The sequence below is a fragment of the Cupressus sempervirens genome, chromosome 2 (genome assembly GCF_028749045.1).
Source record: "Cupressus sempervirens isolate cs-2001-9-10 chromosome 2, ASM2874904v1, whole genome shotgun sequence".
Taxonomy (NCBI): Eukaryota; Viridiplantae; Streptophyta; class Pinopsida; order Cupressales; family Cupressaceae; genus Cupressus; species Cupressus sempervirens.
In genome coordinates this window covers 111053535-111071605 of record NC_143119.1, presented here as the reverse complement: position 1 = coordinate 111071605, position 18071 = coordinate 111053535, and the positions used below count along the sequence as shown (strand labels likewise).

The window sequence follows — 18071 nt, the reverse complement described above, 5'->3', positions numbered from 1 at the left end:
GAGGTAGATGAAATAAAAAAGGGACTTAAACCCAATACACCAGTGAAGGAAGGAATGGATAATATGGAAACCAATCATACTCCTATTCTAGCAGGAAAAGAAGAAATAGAAGAAGGATATTGGAACGCTGAAACAAAGGAGGATGATTTAACTGATTTTCTCATTAATGACCTAGTAATGGATGAACCAAAAAGCAATGAAGATGAAAACAAACAGATAACTTCAGAGTTTCTGGGAATAGCTACCAATGAAGAAGGCTATAAACACCCTAAATGTGGCAAAATTAAAAGCAGAAGGGGGAGGAAGTCTCTTAAAGAATTAAGAGAAGTAGCAGGACAAGCTAGAGAACAGCAAAAAATCAATGATTTATTAAATGCAGGGAAGGGGAAGAGCCTTCCCAATGAGCAATGAAGATCACTTCCTGGAGTGCTAGAGGGCTAAATGCCCCTAGCAAAAAAAGGCTATTAAAACATAATTTAATAGCTTTTGAGTCGGAAATTATAATCATTCAAGAAACTAAATTAGATATTGCAGAAAGCATTAAACTGGGGAAAAGATTAAAACAATGGCAGTCAGACTTTAAAGAATCTATGGGAGCATCAGGAGGCCTAGGAATAATTTGGAATCCTCGGAAGGTCAATCTCACTATAATAAATAAAAATTCGAATTGGATAAGTAGCAGAGTGACAAGCCTAAAAAATAATGTTAAATTTATACTAATTAATATATGTGGTCCCATTCCCTCTAGGGATAAAGTTACAGTATGGCAAGAGATCAGTGGCTTTCTCTCTAATCATCCAGATATGACAATATTTCTAGGAGGAGACTTCAATGTAATCATGAAAAAGGAAGAAAAGTATGGTGGAAAGCAAATGTTATCACAGATAAACAGGAACTTTAAAAGCTGGGCAGAAAAAAATATGCTGATAGATATACCAACAAAAAATGGAATATTCACATGGAATAACAGAAGAAAAGATTTCAATTACATTGCAGAGAGATTAGACAAATTCCTAGTTAAAGAGGATTTAAGCAGCTTTGGCATGGATTTTATGGCAGAAATTCTCCCAATATCAGGATCTGATCATTTTCCTATTACTCTTAATATCTGAGAACCCAACAAACCAATAAGAAATGCCTTTAAATGTGAAAAAATGTGGTTCTTAGATCCAACATTTATGATTCAAATTAAGAAATGGTGGAATACAGATAAGCCGCAAGGATCAAAAATGTTCTGCTTGATAACAAAAATGAAAAACCTAAAAAATAAAATAAAAGAATGGAATAAAGAGCACTTCAAAAATATTTTCTTAACAAAACTTGAAATAGAAGAAGAACTAAAAAACCTCAATAATGAAGTAATTAGGGAAGACATGGATAATAACAAATACATAAAAGAAAAAGAATTAATGTTTAAACAAGAAGAAATATTAGCAAAAGAAGAAATCTTCTGGCGCCAGAAATCAAGAGAAAAATGGCTAGAAGAAGGGGACAGAAATACAAAATACTTTCATAACAGTACTCTCCATAACCATAATCTTAGACTCATAACTCATATAAAAAACTCTAAAGGAAACCTAACCTCGGAACCTCTTAAGATCTCTGAGGAAATAATCAAGTATTTTCAAGACTGTCTCAATAATTATGAAACATCTCACATTACTGCCCAGTAGGAAATGCTCAGTAATATCCCCAAAATTATCTAAGATAATGACAACAAATTCTTAAATAAACCATTCACTTTGGAGGAAATTAGGACAACCCTCTTTAGCATGAACCCGGATAAATCTCCTGGCTCGGATGGTCCAAGCCTTTTTTTATCAAAAATGTTGGGATATTATTGGGAAAGAGCTATGGGCTGCCATAGAAGCTACTAGAAATGGGGGACACATACTCAAAGAAATTAATCATACTTTCTTGACACTAATACCAAAAAATAGTAACACTGAAACCCCTGGAGACTACAGACCTATAGCTCTCTATAATACTATATACAAAATCCTATCAAAAGCCCTTGCTGCCTGGCTCAAGACTCTTTTATCTAAAATTATATCGGAAGAACAAACCGGCTTTATGCCTAGAAAATCCATGATTGATGGAATATCTATTATACAAGTAACAATTCACTCAGTAAAGACAAACAAAGAAACATGCATGTTCCTCAAACTAGATATTCAAAAAGAATACGATAAAGTAGACTGGCAATTCTTGTGTAAGACTATGGAGAAATTTGGATTCTCAAAAAGATGGATAAACCTCATCTACCAATGTATAGCTACACCAAAATTTTCAATACTCATCAATGGAACCCCTGAAGGTTTCTTCAGTGCTTCAAGAGGCATATGACAGGGTAACCCGATTTCACCCTTTCTTTTTATAATATTGGCTGAAACCTTGGGTAGAACAATCAAACAAGCTCAAATCCAATCCAAAATTCAAGGTATCCCAGTAACAGAAAATGTTGAAAACACAACTCATGAGCAATTTGCAGACGATATTATTATAGCTGGTCTTAGCACTATCAATGAAACAAGAAATTACAAAACCATCATAGATAATTACACCAAAGCATCAGGACAAAAAATTAATGCAGGAAAATCAAAAAAATTCTTTCTGAACATAGGAAATAATCAGGAAGATCAAATATGCAATTTACTAGGGTATAAAAAAGGAAAATTTCCATGTAAATACTTAGGGATATACATAAGAGATGAACAAAAACAAAATCCGGGTTGGCAAGATGTCCTCTCCAAAATTAACAAACACACAGACAGCTAGAATGGGAGATAGTTAACAAAAGCTAGCAGAACTACCAAAATTAAAGCAGTCCTATCAACACTTCCAACATATCAGTTATCATGTCTACAAATCCCTAAAAATACCAACAAAAAAATTGAAGCCAAACTTAGAAACTTCTTTTGGAACGAGACTAAAAATAAAAAGAAAACAGCCTTAATTAAATGGGAAAATATATGTCGACCAAAGAAGATGGGAGGATTAGGTATAAAAAACCTAGAATGGCAAAATGAAGCATTAGGGGCTAAATTGGCATGGTGCATGTTTCAGGACAAGGATAGTAGATGGTCCAGAATCCTATACAATAAATACCTAAATCCTAATGATCCAACCTCCTTATTTAGAATTAAAAACCCACCCCGAGGATCAGTTTTTTGGAATTTTCTTACAAAATGTCATCATATCATTTCAAAACATGCAACTTGGGACATTGGAAATGGCAATAAAGCCCTCTTTTGGGAAGATTCATGGAATGGGCTTCCTCGTCTTGAAACGTATAACATTTCCAATCAAATTGTAAACCTCCTCAAAGAGATGGGGGACCAAAGTAAGAGACTATGTGGAGCATGATCCATCAAAAGAGGATACTTCATGGAAATGGAAACCCCTATCCAACACTAACATATCTTTAATTGACCAATCCAAGCTAGAAGGTATCCTCCAAGACCGAAAAATCCATCTTTCTAACAGAGAAGACAAATTAAGATGGGCTCTATCTAATGATGGAACATATAAAGTTAAAGAAGGATACAATGCGATCCTCAACTCTGAAAGATGGGAGGAAATCAATATCCTTATGAATCTCTGTTGGGATCCTGCCATTTTGCCCAAAGCAGGAATCTTCCTATGGGCGGCTTTCCAAAATCGTATTCTCACTACTGATAGAATAATCAAAATGGGATTCCAAGGTCCCTCTAGATGCTCTCTATGCAACAACAATAATGAAATAGTTAATCATATACTTTACCAATGTAGCTTCTCAAATGAATGTTGGCATAGGATCAAGAGAAAACTCAGCTAGACATCGCCCCTACCTGAGACTTGGAAGGATCATATCAATGGATGGCCTAAAAGCAGAGAGATAAACATTGATGATAAAATTTGGAATGTCACCCCTGCAATTGTAAATTGGGAATTATGGAAAGAGAGAAATAGAAGAATATTCAATAATACTGAAATGTCAATCTCTCAATTAGTCAATTAAATGGAAATAGCCATAACTGAAGTCTTAAATAATTACCTCAGAATTACTCCTAAATAGGAAGGCACTTTTACAACTTGGGATGCAGAAATTAAAAAACATTGGCCTCAACTAATCAATCCTTCGTTATATTACAATTCTAAGAACACCTTAGCACGCAAAAAAAGCAAATGGGAACTGCCCCCTCAAGGGTGGAAAAAACTTAATTTTGATGTAGCCTCCCGTGGAAACCCATGGGTATCTGGAATAGGGTTTATCCTAAGAGATCACCTGGGACAATGGCTTGTCAAAAAAGCAAAACCCCTAGGTATTATAACCAATAACTTGGCAGAGCTAGAAGCAGTAAACAAAGGACTTTCATACTGTAATAAACATAAAATTAAAAAATTAATAATTGAAGGAGATTCACAAATCATTCTAAATGCCCTAAGGAAAAGATCTACTCCAAATTGGAAAATCAACTCTAAATTAGAAGAAGTAAATAAAAAACTAGACAAAATAGAAGAAGTTATTATTCAACATATCTACTGTGAAGGAAATTGTGAGGCCGATAAGTTGGCTAATGAAGGAGTGAATGGCAACGACATCTATTTACTTAATCAAATTATAAACTAACAAATTAATATTTTAAGAACCCTAATAGAAATACTCAAGTTCCATATACTTCAGGACATATAAGCATAGATTCATATAAGGTAATTATATATAGATAAATTATTATTTTAAGTATAGCAGGCTATATGAAAATACAAATATGGTCCGGAGTACATAGGTCCTCACGCCCCTTACATTAAAAAACTTAAACCATAGAGTAGTCCTTACCCACTAAAATAATAACTTTAAATGGAAGGGATGGCGTATTGTATTCGGAACAAATTATTTCAAGAATAAATATTTGTATAAGGTTATTTGATTTTAACCCTTCAAATAACATTGAGCATATGGAACTTCTTAAAGAGAGCAAAACTAGGCATTCGAATTCTTAGAAAGCTTGAATGGAACCTTCTAGAACTTCTAGAAGCTCCTCAATTTTTCTAGAACCATCGGCCCTCTATACTTAGCTGAATCTTCATCCCTTGTTTTTTTCCACCTCACCTCAGCCAAAACAATGGAAATGTTGATCAACTTGTATCATGCAAATGAAAACCAAACTATGGCTTTCAGGGGGAATATAACACCGGAACGATGGACTCGAAGCCTTAATCCAGTTGATGACATGACAAGAGTTGCAATTAGTAGGGTAATTGGAGAAGGCATTTTCAGGTATGAATATACATGGAGAACAAACAGTGATATTATAGGATCGTTCATAGGCTGCATGATAAGGGCCAAAATTGATAAATGGGATACTGTTCGTCTTTGTTACAATATTTTCAATCATGTATGGCTAATAGGGTTGGAAGAGGCAATAATGAGTATTGATAACAAAAATCGCATTCCTCTTCCTGAACTTTACATGGCCCTACCCCCAAGAATTCTTGATACCACTTTACATCCCACTCGCCCTATTATCCTTATCTGTGACTATCCCACCTTCAACAAGGAGCGGGCAAACACGGAGGCAAGCATCCACTTTCTGTTGCGATGGAGAGGAATCCTTGAAGATAATAGCCAGAAATGGCTTCTTAATTATCTCACGTCCACCAAAGCTTACATAGAACCAGGTTCAGATTTTGATAATCTTCCTTCACTATCCTTTTGCACTCCCAATTTGGACAAATCCAGTAAAGCCAGAATAGCATATGTGTTACCCCCCAACTTCCAGTCAGAGAATCCAATGGATATTTCAAAAGTTATCATGGTGTGCATAGAGAAAACTGTAGAAACAGAGTAATTTTGTTTGCTCTCGCAATTTGAATCTCCCAAAATAGGTTAGATAAGAGCAAATTTTGTTTAAATGCAGTAGGTTTTCCATAAGTAACAGCTCTTTGAAACTCTGGAGAACAAAGGCTGATGAAAATAGGGTTTAAATATATGAATATGGATAAATCTGTACAGGTTAATAGTATATGCAGGAGCTGGTAAACTCATAGAAAACTTTCTCTTTTGTGGCAACTTTCTCTGCTCCATATTATAGAAAAACTATATTATGGGATAAATATAACATAGTATGGTTAATTGACTCTAATATTATGTCTTTATCAGAACCAATGAGGCATATGATGATCAAATTGCTAATCATCTTGTTTCCTGCATAAGTTTTTTTTACACTCCCTATTTTACTTTCATGATGTTAGTAATTGCAGGAAGGTTTCTATGCAGACATAATGCTATGTCTGTGAAAATTAACTCTCAGCTTATATTACCCCTTCCTTGTCTTTATTTGTTATTACCATCTGGCCTTTCTCTCAGTACTTAGTCGTTATTTGATATGGTTTTCAATGTATAACAAATTGGTAAGGATTTGGTAATAACTTTGCAGTCTATAAAAGAGGAACATATGTAATTATATGTGGGGCATTGATATATATACGTCAGTATGAGTAAGCATGTATATATAAGTGTCAACATAGATAAACGGATGTTCTGCTAAATATAGGATTTGAAGTAATTACAAATTTTTAATAGAAATTGGTACCTCTTTCTCTGATACAGTAACATCTAATGGATCTCAATCTGAAACCTGGATGATTAATTAATTCATACAAAAATAATAAACATAAAATGTCCCAAAATCTAATGATTGTGATATTATCATAAGGAATTCACCAAAACATTATATTAAGGACTAACAATACTAATTCCCTCTCTTTATAAGTATCTCTTGTTTGGTTTTGTGTTGAAGCAAACAAGTAAAAAGCAAGTTAAGCAGCAATTGTCAATGATAATCTTCTTGGTACTCACCCTTTTATAACAGCGGCTTATGAAATCCCTTGGAAGCTACCACATTTGTAAATTGTATGATAAATGGTTTAAATTGATAATTGTAAAAGGATCAATATCCTGAGAAGGATTAACGCATGATGTAATTGCTGGGGTATGCCCCTAAGAAACATGTAAAATAAATGACATTGTCCCGGGCAAGACTGGAGGTTTTCTTCCCCGTTCTTTCCTACCAATGCCCGTTTGAACGGTGGATATGTAAAAAACTTATATTAATAAATAAAATCAAGGCTTTTGCCATTTATTGATTAAAAAAAAAAAAACTTGGAAGGGATTTTTTTTTTGTTGTCCATACATTTTCCAGAGGGTTCTTATGCATCTACAGGATCACTTATGAAGTTAGCATTTTTCTCTTTGAACTAGTTTTCTTCATATATTCTATATGATTATTTATATTTGAGTTGATGATATTCCTAAAATTGTATATTACATCTCAAACATATTCTACATAACAATTTTGAAGTATCACACATAACAACTACCATATTACTATCATAGTATAATTTCAAGACGCTCTAATATAAAACATAAATGAAATCTTCTTGCTTTTGATTTTAAGAACATTGAGTATTCAATTTACATTATTGATATCCGATTTTGGACTATAACTAAATATGAATGCACTAGCTATTGAATACATATCCTACAATTGTGCATAAATCAAGTTTAATCGCATAATGTATCAAGCTACTTTTATGAGAGTGGTGTGCAATAGAATAGCAAGAGTTAGTTTTATTTCCATCTTACTAATGCCTACAATACCTCCATATCCAAGATTATGAAACCACAACATCAATGCAATGAAATTCTATAGTGCCTGCCCTAGTTCACATTTTGTTATCATTGCTGAACTCTTTTAGAGCTAGTTTTATGTTGTTGGTTAGCAACATTGTTTTGAGTTTATCAGATATTGTGCTATGGATTCAGTTTATTATGTGATGAGATTACTTAGACTCTACATTTCAAATATGCATGATGATTATTTTCAGTGTTTGCAGTTATTAATGATGATTAGTAAGATGATTTATTATCATAGATACTTACCCCATACTTGCATGTGTATGGTGTGCATGTTTTCTTTGCGTGTTTGCTTTTGTATGGCGTGTCTGATGTGGTTAAGGAAGGGAGTCGTAGTCACCTACTAGTCGGGATCTACACGATGCACCACTTCTTGCCATTGTCTATTTAGTTTAGTATATATTGTGTTTGTACATGCATGGTTTTTATGCAGGTTGCAGGTACCGGGTATCAACTTCTCTAAATTGCCAGGATGAGCGTACCCTATCACACTATCTCAATGATAAGAGAGGGGAGGTAAATTCTCAAGTCCAAATCCCAACCCTTTTAAGCCATTTGTTCTAATTGAAAATTAAGGCAAGTATCCGAGTTGAGTACCCTCCGAATACGTTGGATAACGTAATTCGTGATATAAACCCTTGGTTTGATTTTGTATGTATTTTGGCAATGATGGGTTTTCATATTTTTACCTTGTGAAGTCTTTGGAGTATTTTCTATTAATTAAGCCTAATTAAAAAGATTTAATTAATGGTTTAATTTAATAGAAAATTAATATGATATTTTAATATTTATTTTATTTAATTAATTAAAAAATTAATTAAACAAAATAATTAAATTTGAAAATAAAAGTTAAAAGTTTAAATTTGGAATGTGACAATATTTATTTTAATAATAATATATTTGGAGTTCATTTCTAAATAAATGACTAAATAATAATATTATTAAAGCTAATAAATATTTTAGTAATTAAGTTTTGAAAATGAAATTTAAAAGTGGGAAATATATTTAAAATTATTAAAAGATTCTAGATTTCATGTGCTTAAAATATAAATATATTAAGATTGAAAAGTGAAATTATTAAAGTAAGTGCATGAGATTTAATAAATAAATAAATTAAATTGGAAAGAGTAAAAGTAAATATTAAATTAATTATTGTGCATTATTTTAATGTTTGATCACATAGGAGTTGGCAAATTCTCGAGAGTTGTCATGTAGACAACATAGGAGTTTGCACTCTAAGAATGCATAAGTTGTCTACACTTAAGAGTTAGCATTTTATTTGAGCACATGATGTTTACAACCTTAAGACTCAACTAAAAGGTTGGAGAAGACCTATGCTGGGTTGTCATGCTTATCTTCTAGTTGTTTCTAGAGACACTCTAGATGCATCTTAGAGGCCTTTAAATTGAGGCTCTCCTAATGTGTTTGGGACAAGTTGAATGGAAGCTACAAGCTGCAAGCTTAAGATAGAAGCTTCAAAGCTTACATGCATTGCAGAAGTTTATATGCTCATATATTTTCTACATACTTCTATGCTTCTTCTAGCACTTTTAGTCACTTGGAGGATTCGGTTGGCTTGGATCTTAGAGGAATTGCGAATGTTGGAGAAGGAAGGGATTTTCTATGGACTTCTGAGGCATGGCAAATTAGCATCAGTGTCCAGGTGCACTCGTGATAATCACATAATTTATTTGCACTCTTTCTCTTCTTGTCTTCATCGTGTTTGCTATATGTGTCTGAATATTCTCTGTGATTGGATCTACAATTAAAAATTGGAATCTAGATATGCTATTTGGTTGAGAAGAAATCAATAGAGAACTTATTAGAAAACTCTAGATCCAATTTAAGAAAGAAATTAGATTTGAATCCGGTTTGGGTTCGAATTTATATTAAATTAGAAAGACAAGATTTGGATTTAAAATAGAAATTTTATGGTGAAAATTCGAATCATTAGGTGTAATCTTTTTATCAATTATATTTTTTAATGTGTATGAACAAACCCTTTTATGGTTAAATTTAGAGAACAATTATTTTAAGAGAAAATTCTTAATTCATCACAAATTGTCCTGTCGTTGCCCCTTGGATAGACCTGAACTCAGTCATTCCTAACTTTTTATCGTGATCAAATTTATTCGATCGCTCTAGTCAGAATTGGCGCAACTTGGCTCTCTCCAACATATTTTAATTTCAGCCTGATCCAACGGTTCATTAGGGAGATATGGCCCTCGTACTGGGACTGTTGTATTCAAAGACAGATATTTCTCCATTTCCCATAACCAAGAGTTCTTTATGCTTAAACTTCACAAAAAATAATATATCAAAACATGGAATGAATTAAAGATATTATTGTAATCTTCCCTTATTATAATCTTATTAATATGCATTAGTTTTATATGGTTTATTATCTAATCTAATTAAATCAAATTTAATTAAGATTAGTTAATAGTAGAAGAAGTGTAATTAATTATTAGTCAATCTAAGTAAATGGATTTTTAAATGAGAGAAAATTAAAAGAAAAGATATTTTAATATAGTTTATATAGTGAATTTTTTATAATATATATTAAATACTATTTAATGTATATTAAATACTATTTAATGTATATTAAATACTATTTAATATATATTAAATAATTTAGAGGTGGTAATTTTATATTACGTTTTGAAATGAGGAGACTTTAATGATAATGGATTAAGATTTAATTGACATGGAGTCACTGTTATAACATTGTTATAATTTGAATTACCATGGTATTATTAATACGTTATATATTATTAACTAAATTATTGATATACCTTAATGGTATTAAGAGTTAGCTAATGAAGCTTATGTAAAGTTCTTTAGATCGATTAATAATAGTTTTGATGAGTTTATTATTTATTAATGTTTGTTGGGTCTAGCAAATTATTAGTAAATAATAGTATAATGATCTAAATGGTTATTGATGATACAGATTAATTAAGGAAACATCAGTATTCATATAAGAATGATGAATGTGGTCATTACAGAATTATTATTAAGATTTTCAATATAGCTTGTAATTAAATAGTAACAAGTTATTATTATTGAATTAGTGATATGATCATTTGAGTATTGAATTATAGTTGACTTTTATCTTACAGAATTATAGTTAGTTATTAGTCAACTAATATTAATTGGAACGTTGCCATTAATATGTAATTATTAATTAAATTAATTAGAGTTAATTAGATTTAATTAATAATTAAGTTATGTAATAGAAATTTATTTGATATAATTCTTTTAACGAGATTGTAGATTATCTATATTGAAGTTGATAAGTCTTATGACTTGAATTATGACTTTAGATATTATATAGTTGTCAATGATGATAACGATTAAATTAAAAGACTCAAACTTTAGTAATACTTAATTAAGTTTCTAATTGAGAACTATTAGAATGTTGAAAGGTCATGGATTGTGCACCTATGAGAATTGATTGATTAAATTGATCATTTTAATAAAGTTATAATCTTCTTATTCGAAGACTAGTAATTGGCTCTCTTATAATTTAGACGAATAATGATCCTTGATTTATGTTAAAAGTTGAAGTAACATTAAAGAAGAGTTAATCATTTAGAATATGGATCATGGTTAAATATAGAGAACAATTTAATTAAAGGTCAATGATGATCAGTTTTAGTGAATATTTATCCTTAAGTTATTCTTAGGATAATGCTATCGGGGAAAATGGGTTGACTTGTAGGTCAAATGACGAAACTTAAGACACTTGAACTATACTTGAAAATGAAAACTGAAACCCCTACACTTGAAAATGGAAAATGAAACTCCACACATTATTCAATTATGTAATATAGCAAAACCAAAATATGTGTTTGCATCGTGTATTCTCTATGCTTCTTGTTTTGAGTTTTGGGTTGACTAGTGTTGACCAGTCCTAGGTTGTTACCAGAGGCTCGGGGGTTATGAGATGTGATGGTATGTTGATCTTATTTGGTCTCGATCTTTATAAGCCCAACCATGGTTATGTGATCATATGCTCTATGAAATGTTTGTATTTACTGATTGTTACTGTTCATCAGTCTTCATGTGTGAAGCTGAGATGTATGTGTATGAGACACTTGAGCTAACCATATTTTTGAGTCATCAATCAGTTATCCTTGGATTATTTTCTAGTCGCCATGATGGGACTGAAATGTGGATTTATTTCTTGATGATGTCATGTTGTGACATGTTTGACTCAACCATTTTGGAGTCTTCGATCAGTATGATTTTGAGATATTCTTGGTTGCTTGTTGAGAACCATTTATTTTGAGATATATTTTGGTTATTGAGAACCAATGATTATTATGATTATCAGTGATGCCTTCAGTTGCCAATAGAGAACTGTTGTGGTCATGATTTTCTATGGATGCTTTTCCAGATGCTCATGGAGATTTGATGATTCTTATTTTGGAGATTTGATGATTCTTATTGTGGATATTTGATGTTTTTATCATGGATATTTGATGATTCTTTTTTTATGGATTATCTTTTGGATTTTCTTTACAGTCGCTTGTTCAGGATTGTGATGATTTTATGACTCCATGAGCTTAGGGTAGGTAATCTACTTGTAGTGTCGGGAAGTGGCTTGCAATGGAGGCCGAGGCCCTAAGTGGCTGCCAAGGTAACTCATTGTAAGTTTGGTTAATAAGTGATAACATTTACACACTAAATGAGGATTAAATGAACTTAAAAAGATAATTGTTTTGGTTATCGCCCATGCCTTGAGTGCTTGTACAAGCTAGGATGGGAGTAGTGAGAATGCATGGTTGCGACCTTGCATTTCGTAGTATGCCTCGTCAGTATGAGAGGATACTAGTGGCCGCATGAGATCAGTATGGACCCGTGGAGTTTAGCTAACTGCCAGGGTAACTTGTACGTGATAAATGCGATGACACTTTCCCGCTTGCAGAGTAGGTTTCCTACATGTCATTGTTGTGCCTTTGAAAATTAGATGTCAATTTTGTGTGACTGGAACCTTTGAGTTAGTATACTTTTAGGATCCCTAGACTTATAGAGATTTGTGCTTTGTGAATTGATATCCTGTTTGGGACTTGAGATTATCTCCTCAGCACGGTGGGAGTGGACCACTTAGGTTCCACGCGGTCGGGTGGTAGTATTTTTCCACTCCTATCATTTGAGATCCGTTGGGAACACCATGGCTGGAGTATTCTTGGTTAGTATTTATCTTCATTATGTTCTTGGAGCATTATGATAGATGATATACCTTATGATGGATGTATTTGCTGGTATGTTCCTTACATTGATGATTTGCATATGTTAGTTGATGATCTATTATGCTTTACTTTGCATGTTAGTAGGATGTTTTTAAGAGTGACATTCCTACTATGTTAATAGTCGATGATCTCTTCGATGATTTGGAATGTTACGCATGGAGGGATGGCTAGGATCCACGATGATCTAATGATGCTATTAACGGTTGGAAGGAACCGTGCACTTAGTTATTTATGTTTGTGATGTATGGTTATCTCTTATGATGGATGTTTATATCTTTTGTGATGATGTAACATGTATGATATGTGGTTTCATTTATGTTATTGCATCATGGATTAATATTGGATGATGATGTACTATATTTACATGGATGTATATTCTTTTAAGCTTTTCATACCCTGTGATCATTGTTATTTCATTAGGATGTGATGTTAGATGAATAGTTAATTTAGATGTGATTCAACGTTAAGGGATCCTTAAAGAATGTAATCTGTTATGTGTACTTTTATTTGAATTGTTACTATTGCTTCCGCTATCATGTGAATGATGTAGATGGATTTACTTTCATGTTTTAAAAAAAATTGTTTGGCAAACTTAGTGAAATTCTTTGGATCCCTTGGCAGGGCATTACAAATTCTCTTTCATAATCTTCTCAAATCTTCCTCCTAACACACTTATTGAGCATGAACTAAGGGTGGTGGAATGACCATATCAAGCTATACACAATGGAAGGACCATTTGATACATACATTATTCAAATCTCTCTCCCTCTATGGACAAATGAATTGAGAACAATAACAACACTCTTACAATACCAACTACTTCACATAACAAGTGGAGTTTATCTCTCCATTTCCAACACAATAATAAAGAGTCTTCTTCTCCTATGCAAAGAATAAACTACATGAACTTCAAGCTTCCAAGCTCATCAAGTGAATACCTGCAAAAGAGAGACAAAATGGGAAACCATGGAGGCTCACCTCCCAACCTAGGCCTCAAGGAGGCCACCCACTGAGCTTGGGGAAACAAGGCACAAAAGGTTGCATACTACACATTCACATGCCATGCATGATCACAACAATATGACAAGATTTAACACAATACATTGCAATACATCCCATCCCAAGGCTTTGCACAAAGATTCAATAATTGAATCAAGTATAGGGTGAAGGTGGGCTCTCTCAATGAGGAGGATTACCAAAGCTATGATTCACAATATACACATATTCTCATTATCAACATGCCCTTTTAGGGCTTACAATAACTTCTCTTCCACACACTTCCTTATACCTCCCAAAATGCAAGTAACAAGGAGACCACATTCCATTGAACATATAAACTCATCTCTACACATGGGAGAGTTCCTCAACTACATGTGTGAGCCCAACTAACCCCTTCACCCAAGCATCTCTTCCCTCCCAAGGGTGAGTGATGCTTCACACCCATTACATAAAACACTCACAACATAACCAAAAACAAAATTCAAGAAGAAAAATCACATAAACTCTCACATGCAACACTCATACAAGAAGATCCTAATTCGCACCCACGTCTACAATATACCAATATTTGCTATGAAAGAAAGAACACCATATCAACTCTACATGCAAATGAAGAACATTGTGGATCATGGGTACCAACCTCACTCCAAGCAATGGCAATGAATAGTTGTAGTAGAGCTCCTTATACTCCTCCTCCAAACCCTAGTTGTCTCTAAAGATAGAGAGTGGCCAAGTGACTTTCTAATTTGGTCAAGCCTCCATATAACACCCTCATTTTCGGATTCAATAAAAAATACATTCTTTTTGGGGTCTCCTAGGTCTACTATGCACCCTAGAGGTAATTATTAGCCCCCTAAGTTAAAGTACTAACATGGGTAGGGTTTATTTTTGTCACAAACTCACCTTAGAGTTACTTTATGGCCCTCCCAATGCTAGGTAATTCAATTTTTAAAATTTTCCCATGGTGATAACCTTGTTCTCTTTGCTAATTTAGGGCAATAAATCAAATTTTCCAATTAAGGCATTAAACTCGAAATAAGGTGGCCACATGATCCATCATCAAAGAACATGTCATTTCACATAACGAGTACAAGTGTCAAATGACACACACAAAATACACTATATATCACACACGACACATTTATAATCTACACATGAAATACATACTACACACATGCATCTCACGTTTACAAAATAAACACATTATAACGAGGTTTACGAATCTTACAAAGATTCACCTTGGTAGAGTTATTTAAACATGTGTTTATACCTTGTTTCCTCATTAAATTTCCATGGTTTCATTTTCCTGCACATCAAACTCAAGTATTAGTAGTCCAAGGGGGTCAAATAAACATATGCAACATAAGTGCGTGTAATAATAATATCCATATTAACATAATTCAAATTAGATTTCCTTTCCTAGTCTTTTCAATTATTCCATTCGAAATGTTAAGATATCAAAATTTGCATGTCATAAGTCATCATTATCAAATTAACATCTATCTGCATATCCTAACCATTCATCTGCATGTCATAAAGCATCATAATCAAATTAACACTTATCTATAAATAAAAAATCATCAGAATCAAATTAAGATTTCGCATTGCATCAAAATCTGATATAATCATGTCATAAAGTTGCATCCATATATGTTCGAACATTCTTACACAATAACAGGTTCTTAGTGCATATAACAATGTAAAACACTACTGAAGTATCAAAATCAATAGATAAAGCAATCCACTGTCCATCTAAGTCTTGAATAACTGTCAAAATATCAAGGTCTCAAATATCAAAATGTAAATAAAATATCCATGCTATGACGGGTCAAGGTGAGGGCTCACATGTAATTTTCTTTATATTATATATGTTGAACTCTTTTAGGCCTATTTCATACATGTGTTAGTTTCGGAGATATATGGTATGATGTTATTTCATTATTTGAAAATATCATTTATGATTACATGGTTCATTATATTTCATGTGTTGTATAATGATTATGATTACTTACGTGTTAATGTTTCTTTAATGATTCTTATTTAGTAAATATGATTGTTTTCACAACGATGTCAGATGATATGTCTTAAATGATGATTATTTTACATTCATAGTAATGCATTGTTATATCTGAGCATTTCATGAGTTGACTCATGATTTGTTATGGTACTTACCCCATACTTGCATGTGTATGGTGTGCATGTCTATTTTACTTTTATGTCTGACGTGTCTAATGTGGTTAAGGGAGGGAGTCATAGTCACTTACTAGATGAGATCTACACGATGTACCAGTCCTTGCCATTGCCTGTCTAATTTAGTTATATATATGCATATGTACATGCTCATCTCTTATGTAGGTTGTAGGAACAAGGCATCGACTTCCCTGAATTGTCAGAATGATCATGCTCTATCACAATAACTTAATGGTAAGAATGGGAAGATAATGATCAAGTCCAATCCTAGCCATAGCCTAATCACTTTCCTTGCAAGGAGGACTTATATTTGACTCTCTACCCCTTTTTAAACCTCAACTTTGTCTTTGTGTGTGTTGTTTGAGCTTGGATTTTGAATAGTTTTGCTTATGTGGATTTGATTATGTTATGTATTTGGTAAAAGATTTAATTGTGATATTTAGATCAATCACATAATATTATAATTATTAAATATTATTTAAATAAAAAGAAGAATTATAATATCAAGATATTTAATTAATTGGAAAATTAAATTAATTAATTTTTTTTTAAATTTAAAAGACTTGATTTAAAAAGTCTATATATGAAAGTTGGAAAAAAGGATAAATTAAAATATTAAAGACTAAACATTGAATTACCATGAATATTTAATCAATGATAATAAAATTAGAGTTGCACATAACTAATGGGCTTTAATTATTATTAATTATTAAACTAATTATATGCAATTTAACTGCACATTAATTAATAAAATTAAAATAAGATTTATGAGTGGGCAATAAATTATTTAATTTAAAAGAAAGGATATTTATTTAGTTTATTATAAAAATATAAATCTTTTTTGTGAAAAGAAAGTAAATAAATAAAGAATATGTATTTATTTAATATTAAAAGAAAGGAGAAAAAAGTAGAAATTGTGTATTTCTTTTATTAAAATAAATAAATAAAGTGATTTTATTTGTTTTTTTAAATACAAGAAAACAAAAGAAACTATTATTTTATTTTAGTTGAGTTACTTTCTTTTGTAAGTTTACTTATTTTAGAAACCTTAGTTTTATTAGTTTTATTTATTATTTATTAAGAGGTCATTCTGGTCTTTTTGTGGGGAGAAAATTCTTGGAGAACAATAAGATAATTTAGAACATAGATTTTAGGAGACAAGTTACAGGTTATGCATTCAGATTTTGATGTAAAAGATTTTTTTTCAAAGCTTGGGAGTAAAGTCTACAACTTGATTTTCTTCTTCTTCTTAACAAATCAACTTGGTGTTTGAAGGTAAGGGGTTTCAAAACCTCTTTTCAATTTATGTTGGAAAGGTTGTCTTCTATGTGTTTTCCTGATTATGAGTAAACTTATTTGCGGGTACTTGTGTGTCAGTTCGAGGGTTTGAAACATGTGATTTTGCTATAACTTTTATTTAATATATTTTATCAAAAATATAAAGATACATTTAGACACCCATTTTGGATTTTATTTAACATGTATACAAATCATATATGATTTTTTTGTATAGACATAGTCAAAGATTGACTATCATGCTAAACAAGGCCTATTTGAGCTTGATTTTTCAATTAGAGACACACAAACAATTACTTATAAATTTTACAAAATACATATTTAGGAAAATGTCTTCTTTGGGATTGTAAAAAAGTCTATTATGAATACTTTTCTTGATTTTCATGAAGATCCAAGAGTTCAAACAAAAGTAATGTTCTTTCTTCTAAACTGGTAACTTTCAATCTGAATAGTATTGCTAAGAAGATTCATAGTTTACACCATTCAAATGAACTTTTCTTTAGGATTGGTAATAACAAATAATATGTGAAATTAAATTATCTTTCCATTGATATAGGTTGTAGATCTTTACCATTCCATGTGAGATTATAACATTTAAAATATCAGCTAATTTACGTAGAGAAAATGCATAAAAACTCAATGTTATGAAC

General features: G+C 32.0%; 1 protein-coding gene across 1 annotated transcript; it reads left to right on the top strand.

The window, feature by feature from the left end:
* Positions 1 to 407: 407 nt before the first annotated feature.
* LOC149571272 (uncharacterized) lies at positions 408 to 1112 on the top strand. Its single transcript, XM_089815684.1, has one exon. The coding sequence runs from the start codon at positions 408 to 410 to the stop codon at positions 1110 to 1112; it is 705 nt and encodes a 234-aa protein (XP_089671810.1).
* The last annotated feature ends 16959 nt before the right edge of the window (positions 1113 to 18071 follow it).